The following is an 18,901-nucleotide window of genomic DNA, read 5'->3' as shown; positions in this document are numbered from 1 at the left end:
AATCCTGAAGTGAAACTTAAGCCTTTACTTTTCTGAAAATAAAAGATTAGTAGTTGTTTAGTCCCTACCGTGTTTTAATGGACAATCTATGCTTATTATCATTTTCTAAATTATGCTATTATAAAATATGTATGTAATTTTGACACCCTGTCAAATTTTTAATTAATAGAATACAAGATCAAATGAATAGCTAACCAATCAGGAACATTAAAAGGAGTTTTTTTTTTCCTCTCCTTGGATTGAAGTTGAGTCCAGGATCAAAAGAGGAAGGAAATTAATACCATTTGAGAGGATCCCTCCTCTCCATCAATTTGGTTCTACTCATCCAAGTATCTGGATAGGATATAGTTCAAGATGATGAACCAAATATTCCAGCAATGTTCTGAGCTGATCACTGATGTACAACAATCAGGAGATAGAAATGATATATGGAATAGTAGCATGTCTACCCTCAGGGAAATTCACTTCCCTGAAGAGAGATTACAAAGTTGACAATTGAAGAATGAAAGCCCCAGAAATTTACATGCAGCAAATGGACATGAAAACATACACACTGGCATTGTGCCTACTTGCCTGACTCATTTACATACACACTGGAAACCCTCCTAGCTTAATCATACAACTTGTAAATCTAAGTTATCCATACAATCTGTTCAACCCATCTTATCTGCTTATTTTTTCTGCTCAATTTACTTATTAAGCAAGTTCAGATACTCAGCAATCAGGAAAAGAATCCACTTGCTACATGTAAAACCAAGGTACCATGCTGCATATAAGTTATTGCATGTAGATTAATCTTTAGCTTTACCACCATAGTAAAGACATCTTGATAAAATTGAGTGGAACTTGGACGGATATACACCTTCTGTGGGTTATGACAAAAACTAAGCCTAAACTTTACTCTTTATAAAAGCTTTAAGCCTCTTCCAAGTCACATATCCTTAAAAGCAACAAAATCATTCACATGCTCATATAATTCCACCAGACATTCTCTTACTAAAAGTGAAAGCCTCTTTAAAGCCTCTTTAAAGCCTCCAGCATATCTACGTCCCCAAGGAGGACCATCACCTATGTCCCCTTAAAAAACCTGTTATATATGGCATCTGACACAGCAACATTTATCCAGATTCCCTATAAGAACCGTCCATCTTAATACATTGCACTATAGCCTGTAATCAAGAATTTAAGATCTCATTCTAAGAATTCTAGCAAACAAACCTTCAAATGTTGAAATAATTCCCTCTTGCAAGCATAAGTAGATAATTCTGACAAAGACAGAAACTCTGAATCGACTTCACCATAATTTAAAAATTCAGAAAATATAGCAACAAAAAGTGTTGTTTAATTTTATTAGCAATACGTACATTGCACCATAAAATCTATTTCTTATGCAAAATGCTTATAGGTAAAATCCATCCAGCCTTATATTTTCTTTGGTTGCTAATATGTCCACCACTTAATGCATCTTCAACCTCATCAGACTTAGTGAAGGATTATTCAGATTAGATGATAGAACAATTTGATACTGTCATTTGCAGTCTCCTTATATTGAATAAGTTGTTTGCACATTCTAGGGATGACAACCATACGACTGCCGCCTTCCACAGCACTAGGTTTGTATCTCCATATGCTTTCTCTTTCTCCACATGTACTTCCACAGTAAAGTTATGTGTTACTTCTGAGGTGCCAGATCCAATTTATTTGTTGACAAAAGAGTGAAATGCCTAAAATATAGATTATTCATATTAATAGATATAGAATAAGTGAAAAACCATAAGTGGCCCAGAGAAGTTTGTTAGTCCTAGAACTTTAACATGACTTTGCATCTGTATGATTATTTTAGCCAAGAATATCTGTTGGCAAACATTTCTAATTGTCACAATCATGACTGAAAACCACCTATAGAAGATTTCAAAGAAGCATGAGTCTGGAACATCTAGCAACTCACATGTCCTTGCACCAAGGTAAGGAGACGGATCGAAATGAAGCTACTAGCAATGAGAAAATTGCATGTTTACAAATACCTCATCATAATTTTTCTTATCCAGCATAGACCCAAAAAAACTGATTAAGAAGCGATCATCTACTTCATATTTATGGAAGCAAACAGCATCATGATCATATATGAGGTAGTCTATTGATTGGTGACTGTGCTTAATTTAATGGTACTTCCTGATCAAGTGATTGGCATAGCCCAAATAGAGGACTTCAGCAAACTGCAGGGAAGCAGAAGAGTATCAAGGAAGAATAAAGAATAGGGACAATATAAAAAAGAGCAGATCCTTGGAGTCATAAATGAATAACAATCTATAGTATTACAATTCACCAAAACAATGCCTCTAAAATAAGCCAACTGACAGTGAAGAAAACAAACAGGATCAACGTTCAGTTTTCTTTAACATTGATCTCAAGAAACATTAATCCTAAAATCTTTGTACCCCACTGACGAATTTTCCTTTTCTACAGCCGCATGGAGAAGTTGAGAGACCGAGTACCAATTGAACAGATTGGATGGCCGTGTCATTAACAGATCAGCCTCACTTAATGCCAAGAAAGGATCACAGAGCCTCAGCATACCAAAAGGAATTTTAAAATTCATGCAATTTTGTTCTTGTACTATGACAGAGTGTAGATATCTGCACAAATATCCACTTGCTAAGTTACAGACCCTCCGCATAATAGAGAGCTCATTACCTGTTTACGAACTAAGCAAAAATATTGGATTCAAGTTCCCTCCTGGAAAACACGAATTGCTCCAACTTCTACCATAATGTACAAAATACGTTACTACTAGAATCTTATGAACTAATTACTCAACTCTCTCTTCTCCCCTTGAACTTCTTGGCAAGTCAACAGATGGACGTCTAAAAATTAATAAAGGAACAATCTTTTTTGGCAGAATGTCCTCGAATTGACTCATTCAATACCTTAGAATTATTAGTTAACATAGAAAGGAGGAATAGATCTCCAGCACAGCACCAAGAACAGCAATTACCACGAACAACAAATAAGCGAGCACATTAACAGGGAAACATAGTAAAAAAGAGAATTCATTATCCCTTGCCTTAAAAAAAAAAGGAAATTTCTTCAAAAGAGACGTGAGATGAGTTCAAATACGATTAAACCCTACACTTCTTTTGGTCCCAAAAGAAAAACAAAAACAAAACTAAGAAGGCAGCTTTCGATCAAAAGGAACCAAAGCAAGATACGGGTGATCCCTTACAGAGCCGGATCAAGCAGCCGATCTATAGCGATAGAGCTTGCCGAATACGTGGAGGGCAGTGACGAATCCGATGAAGCAAAGGCTCATCACGAGGACGACGGTGGGCGTCATCTTGAGCCCGGGTGCGTCGTCAGTGTAGAACCTGAGCATGTTGCTCCCGCCGCCGCCGCCGCCGCCTCCAAAACCACCGCCACCGGCCACCCTGCGTCGCCGGAGCCCCGCCGCGGCCGCCGCAGATCCACGGGGGCCCACCGTAGCCGGCCGGGCACCCGATCCAGCGGTCGATGAGGACTGGGATTGAGAGCTACCTCTCGCCATCGTTGATGTAGGAAGAAGAAAGAGGAAAGGGAAGAGAGAGAGGAGGAAAATTGGCTTATTTTTCTTTGATTCGATTTTATACATGGAGGAGCCTGAGATCCATTCGGGAACTACGTTGTGATAAGCCGCTAGAACATTATAAGGAGATAAGGATATAAAAAACTAGGACGCATACGTGTCTAAGTTAGGAGGAGACGTGCTAAAAGGAAGTGCAATAGGATAATAGCATTCAAAGGAGGAGCAGGAGAACGTGGAGTCAGGATGACATGTGATCTGACAAATAGCTCAACTGCCCCCCTTGAATGCACAAGGGGAACCATTCTTAATTAAATGTTCTTTTTATACCTTTCTAATCTCTTTTTGTAATTTTCCTTGCATTTTTATTGCCTTATTTTTGGTGTTTTTTATTTAGCCTTCTGCTGTGTGACAAAGAAACGTGTACTCTTTTAACATATAATTTTAGATAATTGAACCAGTCTTTATATAAGTATGATGAGAAATATTCTGCGGAATATAATAAAATTTTGTAAATTTGTGTAGAATAATAGCCCTTTTGGATCTTTTAATCCGGATCTCGTATGCGACACTTTTACAATCCAAACCCAATAATTTTGATATAATGCCTCGTTTACATTGGTCAACGAAATGGGGATGAGAGCGAAAGCAGCGAGCGCGTAGGGAGGTAAGGTAACTCGGCTTCTCCCTCCCGATCGTAGATCGAAATTGGTAGATCTGGTTATGCGTTCGTCGTTAACTTTTTTTGATTTCTTATTTTATCGAATTTAAATCGTAGGCACGGTAAGAAGCTGGAGTTGGTTTTCTTCGGTTGGATCGCTCGTGAATTGTGATGGCAGATCAATTCTCGTTCACCGATGGCGGGGTATTTTTTTTCTTGATATCTTTTTCTTTCCGATTTGACTTCAATAAAAACTTAAAATTTTTAGTTTTTTCTTGAGATTTACCCTAATTGATAAGATGTTTGTTCTTCTCCGCTCAAACCCTAGTATCCTCTTTCCCTCTTCCTCTAGGTCTTGTTATTGCTGAAGAATTGTAATTTACTTGATAGGATTCGTGTAATTAGAAATCGCATTACCTTGTGGCTTGGATGGGCACCAATTCTGTTTCTAGGATCGTCTGTGTTGTTAGAACAAGTTTTTCCGCTGTACCTTTTGAGAGGAACTGCATAAATAATTTGTGGTCACACCAGTGGTAAGGTGATGGCGCTTCATGTGCAAATTCATATATGACTTGCATGTTAGTGCTTTCAGTTGCCTAAACAACCACATTGCTTTGTTGATTTTAGATTAGAATTTTTCTCAACCCCTCTTTATCTCTATCAGACTGGTTAACGCTTACCAGGACGTCTGCAAATACAACTACATTTTTTCCTTCCAAATGAGTTTTAGGTGCTGAATTGCACATTTGTGCTTAAAATCCATAGGTTTTCTGACATTTATAACCGTTGAAGCATAATGAAGTGCCAGATAAATAGAATTCTAGTATAATATTTACTTGAATAAAACTAAGAGATGCGGTTGATGTTTTGGCACATCGTTCCCTGCCAACCCAGGCGCTTTTTTTTTTTTTGTGCTTGCATCTACATTTGTTGCTTACTTTGATAAGAATATACAAGGTTGTACTAGATATTACTTCTGGTTACCTTGTGTTTTTTGACATAATGAATGTATGGTATGTTTTATCATTCTAAAACGGGTGGTTTTGGGGACTTCCTCAGATGGTTCTATGTCAGTAGTTGAATGTCTTCATACTTTCATCTGAAGAATGTAGATTAGTAGCATGCATCACCAAGTTTTTATGAAGAATCTCTATAGTTCTCCTTCCATGGCTTTTATATCGCGGTGAAGATCCTATCATTTCTGCAGAAAATGGGAGCAGAAAAAGTTTAATCATATAATTGTTAATGTGCCTTAAAAAGATAAAGAGAATGTAGTTGTATGGTCATACTTGAAACATGCATATGATCATGAACCCATGCCCTATATCCTATATGCTACGATGAAATTGTATCTACTCTGGCATGCACACCCGCACACCATCAAGTACTAGACAAGTAGTATACTATTGCCTGAGGCCTCCTCCATCGTGGGGATGGGGAAGACAAGATATACACAGTCTTTGTTTCCATGGTTTTATCCATGACAACTTTAGGTGCATGGAGGCAAGCCTTACCTTCAACAAAAAATTGACACCCTCTCACCACCATTTAGCAGAGAAAGGTGAAAATCAGCTGATTGAGTCATTTCTTCCATCATAGTCCATATGTATCTTCTCTTCTATTTGAGAGTTCCTCAGTTTGCTGTCTTTGATGCAACAATGTTTGTTATATACAGGGTAATGTTATCATCGAGGAGGGAAAGAAAGGATTGAACCCAGGTATGGTGGTCCTACTTGTTGTGGGTGGACTTCTGCTGCTCTTTCTTGTTGGGAACTATGCTCTCTACATGTATGCACAGAAGACCCTTCCTCCAAGAAAGAAGAAACCCGTGTCCAAGAAAAAGATGAAGAGGGAAAGGCTCAAGCAGGGAATCTCTGCACCAGGAGAGTAAGGAAGCCATTATAAATTGTGTCAACAGATCAATGCTGCGGTCCAGCTACTTTTATTTGTTACTTACCTGTAGGAATGGGGTTTCTAAAAACCAAAATTGAGTAAACATGGACTAGTTTTCTGGATGAGGCAATCAAATTTTATGTTTCAACATTGCTATTATTCTGTCTTGAACCAATTACGATTAACTTGTGACCTTTCCCTGGAAAATGGTTTGTGATTATTGCCTTATATGATGAAAAGACTGTGAGATTATAAACTTCTTTTTCCACACCATCAGTAAGTTGGTATGATGTATGAGATTTCTTTACGAAGCAGGCCCACTCATGATTCTTTTTTCGCATTGTAGCAATATATATACATATATAGTGCTCTGCTTATGGGTGGAAATATAGTGGTTCTAATGAGTATTGCAGTGTATGGTGCAGGGCATTTTGCCAAGCTGTTGCTACTGCCATGTCGAATTCTTTTTCCCCTTTATTTTAAGGATAAATGAGGACTAGACCTCAGTTAGAGCCTTTGTTTTCTTTGGGTTACTTCAATTAAATGTTATCTTTACTGCTCAGATTTGTTTATTTATGTATTGAATAGATCCTTATGTTTTACTTACCTGTTGATGATTGAATGTTAATAGTCACGGAGAAGTGGATAATTATTGATTAGACAGCGGTCCATCCACAGTTCCATGGCATAGTCGGGAATTGTTTTCAATTTGGTTTGACATCCAATTGTGATAAACCGGGGCATTAGCACTTAAGAAGTCCTTAAAACTTTAATAATAGTAAGATTTAGCTTTTAAACCTATTAGTGTAGACAATTTATATAGAAGATATATAAGAGTAAAATTTAAATATTTTTTTAATACAAAGATCCCCGACAAAGTCGTTACCAGATAGATGGTCTCATGTCACTCCAGGACTTATCCATAGTGCTTGTTCACACGAAGGAAAGACTGAGTGAGATGCTAGGGTGGCATACAGTAGATACATACAAAAGCATAGATGCATATTGTATGAATATATTATGGGCAAATTATACTCTTTGAACATTTTTATGATGCATAACTCCCTAGTTCCTACTCTTTGAACATTTTTTTTTATTTATAAATTATTATATGTAAGTCATGTAAGCAGTAGTTATATAGTATATTTATCTTTATATTTTAGAAAAAAGAAAGAAAGAAATTCACCGTAATTATAAGTAGAAAGGTCGTTTTATCTTTTCTGACTACAATATTAAAAGATATTTTTAATAATTCAAAAAAATAATGTAGAAAGTGGTAATCTGTCAGGAGATCTAAGTATAGTTATACCTGTTCATTTATGATACAATACATTAAGAAAATTAAGGAACAAAAAGAAACAGTCTGAACTCCGAAGCTCTGAATGTTCTCTGTAAGAAATAAGGAGCAATCTATTCCTAAGTTCAAGATTGTACAATAATGTATCATTTCATAATAACAAAAGAAACCACTAAAAACACTCCGATCATGGAAGAGTTGATACTTGAGAGAGAAAAAAAGAATACATCAGACAAGGTGAAAAAAATTTCTAAATCTTGAGATAGGTTGTTTGTAACATTGTATATGCTGAAATGTGGTGGAGAGTTAGATTAATGTTGTATTCAACTATCCAAATCAGTGGCAGCATCAACAGCTAGAATCGTTTGTATATGCTGACTAATACCTCCAATATTCCTTCTTTTCCAACTCCAATGTTCACAAAAAGGCTGTCCAAACTGGAATTTTGGTTGCACAATTGACAAAACAAATTAGGATGATGAAAGAAACTTGACATCGACATTTATCCTATCCGAATAAGCTTGGAATAATTTCAGATCAAGTAGCACCTCAAGGCTGGGGCCTGCCTAATTCATTCTCAGTTTTCTGGGCAGGATAATTTTCAGCTTAGCCAGTGTAGAAAGCAACATGAGCAGACGAATCCAGAACCATAGCTTTTGATTTCCTAGACAAAGCTCCAAGTCAAAATCAAGCTGTAGATGATGTGGTTCATATGCATTAGGAAATTCTTCATTCTGGCTTACACCGCCACGCAGATTAACACATCGTAGCTTAGCCAGATAAAAAGGTATCATAGACAACAGAGAAATGAGCAGAATTCCTAACCACGATAAAGGCATTCAATTAAGTTGATGCAAGAATAAATAGACAAATCTCAGCCATTACCTTGCAGGGGTGGAGGGGTCCATGAAGAATGACATTTTCCTCATCTTCTTGAACCTTAACTCATCTATAAATCGCTTTAAGGAATCTCCTCATCACCCTTGTGGTATAATCTAAATATTTTACAGCAGGAACGATGAAGGACTCCCTCTCATGCCCGCAGGAGTTCATGGAGAGTTTCTGGTTTCATCAGAATATTCTTTTACTGGTACCTACACCCCTCGATTCCGTGATGCCTAGGAGCAAAACCAGCACTTCAAGTTCTCCAGACCTGTCATCAGAATACTATTCAGTATCAGATTCAGAAAGAAACTTGTGGAAGGTGAATGATCATATAATATACTAGAAATTTTAACAGTTGAATATTAGTTCTTACTGATGTTTATTTAATTGAACTCAGCTTTCATCTGAAAATGATAATCAGGAGGCAATTAATACAGATATGACACCGACAAGATTCAGCAACCAGCCTATTCCCCATCAGCAAACACCAAACAGAAACATACTACGGTCTTGCTCATCATTAAACCTGAGTAGGAGTTGCACTAGAAGGGAGGCACCAAGGTTGAAGAGTTACAACAGCTCCTCTGACCTTGAAAACTTCGAGCTGAAGGGCTTCATGGATCTAGGTTTTGTATTTGACAAGGATTCATTGAGCAAGGACATTGTAAAAATGATACCCGGACTGCAAAGGGTGGAAGAGGAAGAGAGCAGAGGCAAAGAGAAGACATGGGAGGATGAGAAACCAGTACAAAGGCCATATTTATCCGAGGCTTGGGTCATCAAAAGAATTTCTTCACCGGTCTTTAGTTCGTGGACACTGCCCAAATCCCCCAATGACGCTGAAATGAAGAAGCAACTTCGTTTATGGGCTACAGAGGTTGCCGCAACGATCCATCTTGAAACATCATTGGAAAACATACAAGTAGAGAAGCCGAGTTCCCCCAATTTTACCTATTAAAATATCAGGATTGTAGTCGTAGCTATTACAGAGGTGATCAAGGTAGTAGTGGTGTTCTTATATTGTCTTGTGTACATAGGAACTGGTGTGGTTTTCATCACCAAAGGTGTGATTGTTGTCATCTTCTCTCATTTAAATGGGAAGATGAAGTAAGTTTGATGCTTAAATGAATATTGTAGTTTAGTTTATGATGCAGATTCACTTCTTACATCAAATTTAGTTTATGTTCAAGCATTTCATAGCTCAGTATAGGTACCAAGAAGCATTAGCAATGATCTTGGTATGTTTAAACATGGAAGGCCCAAATATTTCAAGTCAAATAGCTCAAACCTCTATATTTCAAACAATTTCCTGTTCTTGTAATGTTATAGCAATTGCGTGTATCCAACAGAACATGTGATCAGCTTAAAAACCTAACCATTGTAAAGGGGTCAAATTCCAATTCATCTATAACTCATAACATTGAAAAAGAAGCAACTTTATTCTGCATATTCCCAATTAAGACGAAAAGAACGCTAAAGCAATCTAAATACATACTATATGTCAAGACTATAATTAGCACAACAGCTACCGCTACCTGCATTGGGTCACTCAAGCATTTCATCGAACAATTCAGCGGCGAAAGTCTCCCATCAACTCCCAAACAACTGCCTCCTGTAAAAAAAAATTTTAAAAAATTCAAAGACAACTAATCTAATATCTTCATCGGCTGCTTCGCCCTCCTTGGTCTCTTCAATCTTCCAATCAATAAACGACATCATTCCCAAAACAAAACGCTCTTCGATTACTATCCAACTCTTATGACACTCGATGATCAAAAGATCACCTGAATCCGCGCTAATCTACGGTTTACCCTGCATTTTTAAGAATTTACAAATCACGCCCTAACTTTCCAGGGAAACAAGCAAAATAACCAGCGTTAAATTTTCAATCGAAGTTATACGATGTAGGGGCTTAGTGGCTTGGAGTGTGGATAGAGGAGTTAACTTGATAACGCAGCAGTTTGGACTCGAAGCAATAGCTTCACCAAGCAACGATTTAAAACTTAAACTAAACAGCTTAGTATATTGGTAACAATTTAGTGAGACCTAAATGACTTTATATCTAATCTAACTTTAAAAAGGCTTTAAGACGTCACCTGGCCGCCAATCCTTCCCCCAAAAAGATATTGCATATTTCCAGAATAAAACTGAAGTCCGCAACGAAAAAGGAATAGTAGATGCCGAATTTATTGGCGACACAATTTCTCTCTCTTTTTTATTTTATTTTAACACTAAATTTATCTCCTTTTGCACAATTCGCAAAAGTTCATTCCAGATAAAAATACACACTTCAAATATGCAACAAAAATAAGTCCTCTTCAGCAAATAGAATTTGACTTCTATCTTTTAACATGCCGCCAATTTCAACCACAATCATAACTCTCATAATTCGACGTCAAGTATGAAGCAACTCCGGGAAACAACCGAGCTATATGAGCACATAAAGAACAGAGCTACCATTGCTTCAATCTTGTCATAATTCAAAAGCCTCTTGGACGGCTCTCTCTTGCTCTACGCCACTCTCGTGGTCTGGTTTGGCGTGATTGCTTTGTCCACCGTCCTCCGGTGGCGGAGAGATTGACGCTGGAATTGGAGTCCTCTCGGTTGGTGCTGTTGTTAAGAAGCTCAGAGCCATGACGACGTCGGCCATCAGCGGTCGCACGGATGATTCTTCCTGAAGGCACATTGCAGCAACAGCAACAGCTTGGTTTAATCCTTTTGATGGGTAGTCTTCCTCAAGAAGTGGATCAACTAGCTCAGTGAATTTCTTCTGGTCTCTGAACATCGGCATTGCCTATAAAAGTTGGAACAAAGAATACTAACTCAATAGTGAAATACAAGAACGGTTCAATATGAATAGATACAATTTAATTAGCCAAAGATTCGAAGAAAGAAACTGTGTTTATGATGTTGCATACCCAACTGACAAGATTTTGTTCGTTTATTGCCTTAGAAGTGTCGATAGCTCTCCTCCCTGTGATTAGCTCAAGCAGAACCACTCCGAAACTATAGACATCTGACTTCACAGTAAGATGGCCTGTTCTCGCATATTCAGGTGCGCAGTAGCCGTATGTTCCCATTACCCTTGAGGAGACATGAACTTTGTCACCCATAGGACCAAGCTTTGCGAGCCCGAAATCCGAGAGCTTTGGGTTGAACTGTTCGTCGAGTAGGATATTAGACGATTTGAGATCGCGGTAGATCACAGGTGGATTGGCCTTGTCATGCAGATACTCTAGTCCTTGAGCAGCACCATAAGCTATTTTCATTCTGGTGTACCAGCTTAGAGGCTTCTGATCAGGTGGGATATCTGCCAAGGCAAAGTTTTTAATCATTCTCTAGGTAGAGGAGGCGAGTCTTCAAAAATCAAATTTTTGAAGAGTGTCGTAGAGAATATTCTAACATGTAATCACTATATTTTTCTTAGTATGATCACAAGCACCATACCAAGCAAATGGTCTTCCAAGGAGCCCAAAGGCATGAACTCATATACTAAGAGTCTTTGATCACCATCTGCACAGTATCCTATAAGATTGACCAAATTCTGATGATGAAGAAGACTCAGCATTAAGACTTCCACCAGAAATTCCCTGTTGCCTTGCAAGCCATTCCTGTCGAGTTGCTTGACAGCTACAATCTGGTAAAACAAAACGATGAAAGCGGTAAATCTTCGATTAAGACTACTAATTTGAATTGAGATCACCTAGATTCAATTTACCTGGCCAGACTTTTCAAGGCAACCCCTGTAAACTCTACCAAACCCTCCTTCCCCCAGAAGACAGTCAGGTCTAAAATTCTTGGTGGCTGAGGCAAGTTCGCGGAATGTGAATGTTTGTGCTGCAATATTACCATTAGCGGCTTCTTTTTGGGTTGTTTCAGTGGAGGTCTTCTCACCGATAATTTCTGCGCGCCGATTTTTCCAGAATATGTCACAGAGTTAGCTTTATTTGGAGCAGAAGATAGTTAAAACTTAAGAAGTGTATTTGGTTGATGGTGTAATATAACTACCCATCCAGAACGTGCATCAACTTCTCTAAAGAAAGATTCATCTGTGTTCTAATATATTTCCTAATGTCTATCACCCCATTTTGTATAGCAAACATTGTCCTAGATTTGTTACATTGTGGACAAACAGAGGTAAAATTATAGAGCAATACTATCAGCATTTCTGATCAAGTTATAATAGTTAAATGTACACCTATTCCCAAATCTTCCCAATTAATTCCTAAAAGTTTAATTGTGAATTGCATTACTCTGATCAGATGAACTCTGCATCCAAACATCTACCAAGCACATTGAAGACATGAACAAAGTTATATTCGCGCGATTGCAAAAGCTCACCAGGCTTCGTCGGAGGCAACTCCTTCTTCACGACGGCGTTCTTTCTCCCCTTCCTCTCGTCCGATGAAAAGCAAGGAAAGCAACTCATTTCTCCGACACAAACACTCGTCTTCTTCAACCTTCCAATCTCGTACAAATCATCGAAAAACCCACCTACCAAATTCTTCAAAGAGTTCGAACTCTGCGCAAAACCAACAGGCCCAGGTCGCGAAAAGAAAAGAATCCCCCAAACCAAGAAAATCGAAGCGCTGCAATGAATCAGAAAAGAAAAACCCGGGACCGGAGCCGCTCCAAGTCTACATAACCTTAGCCCAATCACCGGAGAAGGCCTTTCGGAGACTCGAAATGGCCTTCTTCCGCGAGAGGAGAGGGCGGGGAGGGAGTATTCTGAGCTTGAGGCGATGAGAGGAAATAGGAAGAAGGAATAGAACGGTTTATTTATTTATTTATTTATTTATTTTCTTTTTTGTTTGTTTTGAGCCCGGAAGAGGAGGTGAGATGTGAGGACATATTTGAAGGCGGGAAAGGGAGGGAAGGGAAGACGTGGATCCAAATCGGTTGGAATTTGAGGGGGGGGGGGTTTTAAAGAGTGGAATCGTGGAGAAGTCGTTGGGAATTTTGGGGGTTTAAAATAGAAAAAATAAAGGGAGAAAATATTATTGGAGGAGGAAACCACGTAGCCGATAATCGAAGTCAAACCGCGTTCAGTCGTCTCCTCGGAACGATGTCCTGCCTTATTCTATGTAGGTTTTAATATGCAAAGATTCACATTTATATTTGAGTTTTTTTTTTAAGATGAAATTAATCAAAAGCAACCTACGTTTTTATTCTTATTATTATTACATCCTACTTTTTTTGACATCTTTCATTCTGACAGTTTTGTATTATAAGTTTAATCCTTAAAAACACTTTAATTTAAATTTAATTTCATTTCCTAAATTGACGGAATAGGAAGGGTGGATGGATAAGTTTATTCAATTGCACTTCGGTTATTTTTTTTATCTATGATTAAGTTAATTATTGTATATAATTACTTTCAATTAATAAAATTAATTCTGGAGTGTTTTTGAGAATTAAACTCTTAATACAGGCATGGTGTAAATAATAATAAAAGCAAAATATAGGATGTTTTTATTTATTTATTGCAAACCTTCTAAAATATCTTAGTTTCATATTTACCCTCCAAAAGTTGATATTTTATATGTATATCCCATAAAACATTTTATTATTGCATATAGATAGACCTCAACTTCTCAAACCGAACTATATGTTAAGTTTTCATCATTAATGGTGAAAATATATTAATATCTTTATTTTCATTTACTTATTGTTTTCAATTAAAGGTATCCAAGTATTTTCATCTATTAAATATACTAAATCGTAACTTATAATTATAAAAAAGTAATATTAAAAAATATTCATTCAAAGTTTATAGGTTTTGAAGAGCATACACTCAAATATAAAAGTTAAAATTATATATCGTAAATAAAGAATTTGGAGGCGTATGCATGCAAAAGAACCCTTTATGTTTACATGTGTATATGGCGTTCTTGGGTGTCTTCTTATGCATATGTATGTCCAGGCTCCAGCTATGTCTTTATATGTGCATACCGGCGTATGTGTGGAACTACTCATTCCCAAAATAATATTTACATAGAAGAGGATTTCATGGGGGGCATAAAATATGGCAAAATTTAATCTGATGTTAGACTATGCTACTCAAATGCAACTTAGCTAATTCAAGTTAGTAAGATGATTTAAGAGCTCATGAGAGATTCAGTCTCACATAGATTTGGGTTCAATTTTGCATGTCAAGATCTATTTATTGCTTAATTCATCACACATAACACCATTCCTTCAGATATAGTTCAGATCTTATGATCCCCTTATGCTTTGTTGCCCTCGAGGATGCAAAAGGCACCAATATATATATATATATATATATATATATATATATATATATATATATATATATATATATGTATGTATATTTCAGGTCAAAAGAAAGATCTCAAATAAGCAAATGCACTTAGTTTATTGGTATTGTTCAGCTAACATGTTGTCCTATATCTACTTCAATGCTATTCTTTTCTCTAAAATTAAAAACTATCATCAACAAATAATCTTCGTGTTCGTTCTTGTAAACCCTTGTACAGCTCAACATGTTTCCCTATATTTAATCCATAAAACGACATAGTTTTTGCGCGTAATTGTATGTAAATAGCTTTATTGGTGCCATTGATGCAAGATAATTTATAGGGAATTATTGACATAAACGTGGCTTCCATAAATTATCATCAATGACCAAGCTGCATTATCATGTATAAGATATATTTCCCTATATTAAATCCATTCGACGACATAGTTCTACTTCATATACTATAATAAAAGGCAGATTAGTCATGCTTACCAAACAAATTTAGAAGTAAAGCACAAGAATAGATGGCAAAGATCTATATATTATCAATACCTTGGCCATAACTATATAAGTATCACATTGAAACCTGAACGGAAATCTTACATAGTAACTTCTAACATCAAAGATCAAGGCAGTTTGGCGACCCACTCTGTTTTTGGACAGAGTAGGTGTACTTCTGAAATTTACTGAACAAATCTCTTTTGAGAATAAATTTATCTAGGGGTAGTAATTACACCTATGTTGCACAACACTAATAAGCAATACCCCTCTTTACCCACAATGCAAAGTTGCAGAGTGGGGTATTCTCTTAGGTTTAGGTTATAATTTTCTTCGTTTTCCTTTCACAGTCAAGAATAAATAGGAATAAGAAGCCATAGTATGATGCAAGAGAATACTAGCTGTTTAAGAGCATGCAAATACTTGGACAACCAATAATGCAGTATACACTTAAATCTCTTACATGCAACATCTGATGTCAAGAAGAGCAACCGACATCATCCTGTACAATAGAAAGCCAAGGCACTCTCACATTCTTTTTTTGTGGAATAACAGAAATCCTCTACAAAGATCGTTGTTAGAATGAAAAGAAAAAAAAAGGCCCAGAAACAACCACAGCAGAACAAAATCCCTTCCAGTAAAAGCTCTCGCCAAGAAGAATGCACACTAAAAAACAGTGCAACAGTCAATAGTTCGTTCCGGGACTTCCAGCTCTATCCATCGATCGCAATTTGCTCTGATGGCATGGCAACATTCTTCATTGAAGCAACATCGATCTTTGGAGGACCAGAAAACCGCCTCACCCTTCCTGAAAACAGCACGCCAGGCTTATCTGCTATCGGAAAAGACAAACGCTTCTTTGCCGAGCTGATGGATCCCTTCTCAGGAGTTTCAGCCTTATCATTATATACGCTACGATGAACTCGAGACCTTGCCCTGGCAGACTCAGTTGACTGCATGTAGCTGGGGATCGCCGGTACACTTGCTAGGCTGTCATCATCACGTACTGAAGAGCCTGCTACACTGTGCCTCCTGCACCTCTCAGACTGCATGCTTGCTATGCTCTTCAGATCATCCTCCTTGAGGGCAGAACCACCAAATCTTGGGCTTCCTAATTTGATCTTTCTTGTGAATGCCGGAGCCGTGGAAGGGGGAGTCGTCGGTGACTGGCGGCTGGGTCCGCGGTTTGACTTCTGTGCAGCACGTGATGCCCGATCAGGAGTGGTCTCTCTAGAAGCGTATATCTTTTTTGCCACCCCACTTGCTTTCTTCTCTTCCGTAGCAACAATGCGACTAGCGCTTTTTATAGAGGCATAGTCATTGGTTTCTTTATCTGTTGCGGTGCTCGTCTCCCATGGCCTTGCTGCCATCCAGCGCTCCAACCAGCTCCAACCCCACTGGCTATTGCTGGGGTCTGTGATCGTCAGATTCAGAGATCGGGAAGAGCTCCTCCACTGCTTCAAGGCAATTTCAAAGAATTATATCTTTGCTAGGGGACTGTAAATAGCAGCATCGAATTTAGAGACTAACTGGAGCCAAATGCTAGATACCTGATGAGAAAATGCGTATGCAAGTGCCCTTTCTCTTCTTATAGCAGCTTCTTGCCTGCTCAATAGAGTGACTTCAAGTTGTTCTTTGGACTGAAGACTATCATCCCAATCTTCACCCATCTGTTAAAAGCTTGAACAGGTAAATGTAAAGATCCACAAAATCTCGTAAACTGACAATTGCATACTATATATGTCAGATCAGAATGAAATAATCATTAATCTCATCAAAGTTCTAGCACAGATAATGAAATTATGTGAGGTATGTACATTAGATTTCTCTAGCTCCCTTTCACGTTTTAATTGCAGCTGCCTCTGAAGAGCCTTATTTTCCTCTGACATTCTTGTCCTCCTAGAACGTATCTGCAACTGAACTCTCAACAACATCTGCATATATCTCAAGGCATTTTCAGTTTGGCATCTGACTGAGTTTCCATCAACTAGTGACTTCAACCTGACAAGCCCCCTTAATGCTCGCAATGCTCTCCTTGCCTAACAACAGATGTTTGCAGAATCAAGTAAATTAGTTCAATAAAACAGCTTCAGGTAGCACCGATATTATGAAGCTCTGATAAAAGCAAGTTCAAGAGATAGTAGCCTCATTAGGTGCAAACTCACAATCAGAGATGGGGCAGAAAACTACTTTGCTCTCTAGAAAATGAGGCTCCTGAATCATGCTAGCATGTATGTGCTTTTTAGTTGATCCTAAAGTGCAATTATTAAACTGTCCAATTCCATAACAAAAAGCATCTACTTGACATAACTTTAAAGTAGTTTATCAATCGCCTTGCATTGTCTATAAGAAATTAAAAAATAAGTCTTCTTTTACTTTGAATGCCAACAGAATTACCAAATCATTTGAGAATGATGAGTGCATGACAGATTCCATGATACGATCAGTGGTCTCAAACTAGTAAAAATGACAAATTGGAATACAGTTTTAACTTTTCTGACCACCATACTGTAATGATCTTCAATATGTGTTTTCTACCAGAATAGCTGACTGTTTGCTTTGAATTCCTATGAAATTTATTAGAATCAATAAAATTGTAACCAAGAGATCATCTAGCTAATTATAATAGATAAATCAAAAGAGATGCATGCCCTCAGATGCAAATATATGATAGAAACATTTAAAGAACCACATCTGATTTAAAAATCTCTGGACAAGGTTAAAAGTTTTATACCAGGTACCCTCGAAAAGCAGTCTGGATTTTGATTGCTGAAATCTCTTCCATCGATCTACCAGGCATCCTAGTCGTGGCAGTAAGGCGAACAACCTCCGCAGCAGCTTGAGCAGCCACAGCAGCGGCCTCTGCCGCAACGGCGGAGGCCAGTGCCACAGAGTAAGCATGTTGGTTCTGTTCTCCATTCGAGTTCATCAACCTAAGCTCCCTAAACTCCTCAGGAGGAGGAGGAGGTGGCGGCGGCACTGCCGGTAATTGAGCAGCATCTATAACATTATTCTCCGCTGATCCAGATGGCCCAGGATCAGATTGCTCGGAAATCACAGTTTTCCCTTTATTCTTGGACTTGCGCTTCAAATTATCAGAAGAAGAAAATGAATTTCTTTTTATCAGTGCCTACTATGGTTAACATACTTTGGATAGCTACAGAAGAAGAAAGCAGAGATGTTACCTTCGACCTCTTCTCCTCGGAATCAGGGCTAAAGACTTTCTTCACAGCATCAAGCCACTTTCCTTTCCTCCCCATCTCCACCTTATTCTTCTTCTTCCAATCGTATCGCTATTTCTTCAGAACCTTAACTAAACCAACAATTAACAAACGATCCAACTTTTTCCTACGAAAAACGAAAACCAGAAACCCCTTTGAGACCCCAAAAGCTCTTACCTTTCAAAGGCGATGCCTTTCTTCGTTTCCCTCTAACCAACAGAAGTCAAAAAGAATCGCTTGCTTTCTCCTCCTTCGTCTAAAGCGACGGCGGAATATAGGAAAAAAGAAAAAGGAGAATAGGAAGGAGACGCGAGAAGGAATCAAAATACGACCAGATGCTCTGGTGCCCAGGAATTTCCCGCGGCCTCTCGCTCTCCATTGGAGAATGGGGTGGAGCCACAAGAGCATCCTCGCCCACAGAGACCTCTGCCTCTCCGTATCTCCATCTCCTTCACCTGGGGACCCACCTTGGGAGGTAAGGTTACCGGAGGCGGGCCCACCGCCAAGAAGAAGAAGAAGAGGCGTCGCCCCGCTTCGCGTGACAACGGAGAGGAGACGTCGCTTTCCATTTTTATGACCCTCTCTATCTCCTCTCCCTCTCTCTCTCTCTCTTCCAAACTATAATAACAGC

General features: G+C 38.2%; 5 protein-coding genes across 10 annotated transcripts; 2 read left to right on the top strand and 3 right to left on the bottom strand.

Annotated features, from left to right (window-relative positions):
• Positions 1 to 3,034: 3,034 nt before the first annotated feature.
• On the bottom strand, positions 3,035 to 3,596 carry LOC140761255 (uncharacterized). Its single transcript, XM_073098517.1, has one exon. The coding sequence runs from the start codon at positions 3,539 to 3,541 to the stop codon at positions 3,233 to 3,235; it is 309 nt and encodes a 102-aa protein (XP_072954618.1). The 5' UTR covers positions 3,542 to 3,596; the 3' UTR covers positions 3,035 to 3,232.
• Positions 3,597 to 4,107: 511 nt separating this feature from the next.
• On the top strand, positions 4,108 to 6,378 carry LOC140760827 (DNA-binding protein S1FA). Of its 2 annotated transcripts, none has more exons than XM_073097854.1 (3): positions 4,108 to 4,228; positions 4,335 to 4,421; positions 5,893 to 6,378. In XM_073097854.1, the coding sequence occupies exons 2-3, from the start codon at positions 4,389 to 4,391 to the stop codon at positions 6,106 to 6,108; spliced, it is 249 nt and encodes an 82-aa protein (XP_072953955.1). In that variant the 5' UTR covers positions 4,108 to 4,228; positions 4,335 to 4,388; the 3' UTR covers positions 6,109 to 6,378. The 2 variants fall into 2 exon arrangements, with proteins under 2 accessions (XP_072953955.1, XP_072953956.1); XM_073097855.1 differs by having other exon boundaries at positions 4,159 to 4,223.
• Positions 6,379 to 8,303: 1,925 nt separating this feature from the next.
• On the top strand, positions 8,304 to 9,438 carry LOC140760826 (uncharacterized). 2 transcript variants are annotated; one of them, XM_073097851.1, is made up of 2 exons: positions 8,304 to 8,611; positions 8,690 to 9,438. In XM_073097851.1, the coding sequence occupies exons 1-2, from the start codon at positions 8,426 to 8,428 to the stop codon at positions 9,248 to 9,250; spliced, it is 747 nt and encodes a 248-aa protein (XP_072953952.1). In that variant the 5' UTR covers positions 8,304 to 8,425; the 3' UTR covers positions 9,251 to 9,438. The 2 variants fall into 2 exon arrangements, with proteins under 2 accessions (XP_072953952.1, XP_072953953.1); XM_073097852.1 differs by having other exon boundaries at positions 8,305 to 8,611; positions 8,714 to 9,438.
• Positions 9,439 to 10,515: 1,077 nt separating this feature from the next.
• Positions 10,516 to 13,002, bottom strand: LOC140760825 (probable serine/threonine-protein kinase PBL26). Its single transcript, XM_073097850.1, has 5 exons — positions 12,634 to 13,002; positions 12,011 to 12,195; positions 11,740 to 11,929; positions 11,211 to 11,602; positions 10,516 to 11,086 (listed from the first exon to the last, which is right to left on the bottom strand). The coding sequence occupies exons 1-5, from the start codon at positions 12,719 to 12,721 to the stop codon at positions 10,766 to 10,768; spliced, it is 1,176 nt and encodes a 391-aa protein (XP_072953951.1). The 5' UTR covers positions 12,722 to 13,002; the 3' UTR covers positions 10,516 to 10,765.
• A 2,445-nt stretch (positions 13,003 to 15,447) lies between these two features.
• Positions 15,448 to 18,658, bottom strand: LOC140760824 (protein IQ-DOMAIN 3-like). 4 transcript variants are annotated; one of them, XM_073097847.1, is made up of 6 exons: positions 18,448 to 18,658; positions 18,235 to 18,362; positions 17,784 to 18,134; positions 16,867 to 17,088; positions 16,600 to 16,719; positions 15,448 to 16,503 (listed from the first exon to the last, which is right to left on the bottom strand). In XM_073097847.1, exons 2-6 carry the CDS (start codon positions 18,307 to 18,309, stop codon positions 15,763 to 15,765), a joined length of 1,509 nt encoding a protein of 502 aa, XP_072953948.1. In that variant the 5' UTR covers positions 18,310 to 18,362; positions 18,448 to 18,658; the 3' UTR covers positions 15,448 to 15,762. The 4 variants fall into 4 exon arrangements, with proteins under 4 accessions (XP_072953948.1, XP_072953949.1, XP_072953950.1 ...); XM_073097848.1 differs by having other exon boundaries at positions 18,235 to 18,357; XM_073097849.1 differs by having other exon boundaries at positions 18,235 to 18,348.
• Between the last annotated feature and the right edge of the window lie 243 nt (positions 18,659 to 18,901).

The sequence above is a fragment of the Typha angustifolia genome, chromosome 6 (genome assembly GCF_048772165.1).
Source record: "Typha angustifolia cultivar Huaian chromosome 6, ASM4877216v1, whole genome shotgun sequence".
NCBI lineage: Eukaryota > Viridiplantae > Streptophyta > Magnoliopsida > Poales > Typhaceae > Typha > Typha angustifolia.
The sequence above is the reverse complement of the archived record's forward strand: the minus strand, read 5'-3'. Positions and strand labels throughout refer to the sequence as shown.

Bases quoted from the DNA above. Each gene is read 5' to 3' on its own strand.
- LOC140760827 (XM_073097854.1), top strand. From the start codon at position 4,389: ATGGCAGATCAATTCTCGTTCACCGATGGCGGG. The intron at 4,422-5,892 runs GTATTTTTTTTC...TGTTATATACAG, and splicing joins TCTCGTTCACCGATGGCGGG to GGTAATGTTATCATCGAGGA.
- LOC140760826 (XM_073097851.1), top strand. From the start codon at position 8,426: ATGAAGGACTCCCTCTCATGCCCGCAGGAGTTCATGGAGAGTTTCTGG. The intron at 8,612-8,689 runs GTGAATGATCAT...AATTGAACTCAG, and splicing joins CAGAAAGAAACTTGTGGAAG to CTTTCATCTGAAAATGATAA.
- LOC140761255 (XM_073098517.1), bottom strand. From the start codon at position 3,541: ATGGCGAGAGGTAGCTCTCAATCCCAGTCCTCATCGACCGCTGGATCG.
- LOC140760825 (XM_073097850.1), bottom strand. From the start codon at position 12,721: ATGAGTTGCTTTCCTTGCTTTTCATCGGACGAGAGGAAGGGGAGAAAG. The intron at 12,196-12,633 runs GTGAGCTTTTGC...ATCGGCGCGCAG, and splicing joins GTTGCCTCCGACGAAGCCTG to AAATTATCGGTGAGAAGACC. The intron at 11,603-11,739 runs GTATGGTGCTTG...TTGCCTTGGCAG, and splicing joins CTTGGAAGACCATTTGCTTG to ATATCCCACCTGATCAGAAG.
- LOC140760824 (XM_073097847.1), bottom strand. From the start codon at position 18,309: ATGGGGAGGAAAGGAAAGTGGCTTGATGCTGTGAAGAAAGTCTTTAGC. The intron at 17,089-17,783 runs GTATAAAACTTT...ATCTGTTGTTAG, and splicing joins CTGCTTTTCGAGGGTACCTG to GCAAGGAGAGCATTGCGAGC. The intron at 16,504-16,599 runs GTATCTAGCATT...GCCTTGAAGCAG, and splicing joins CATACGCATTTTCTCATCAG to TGGAGGAGCTCTTCCCGATC.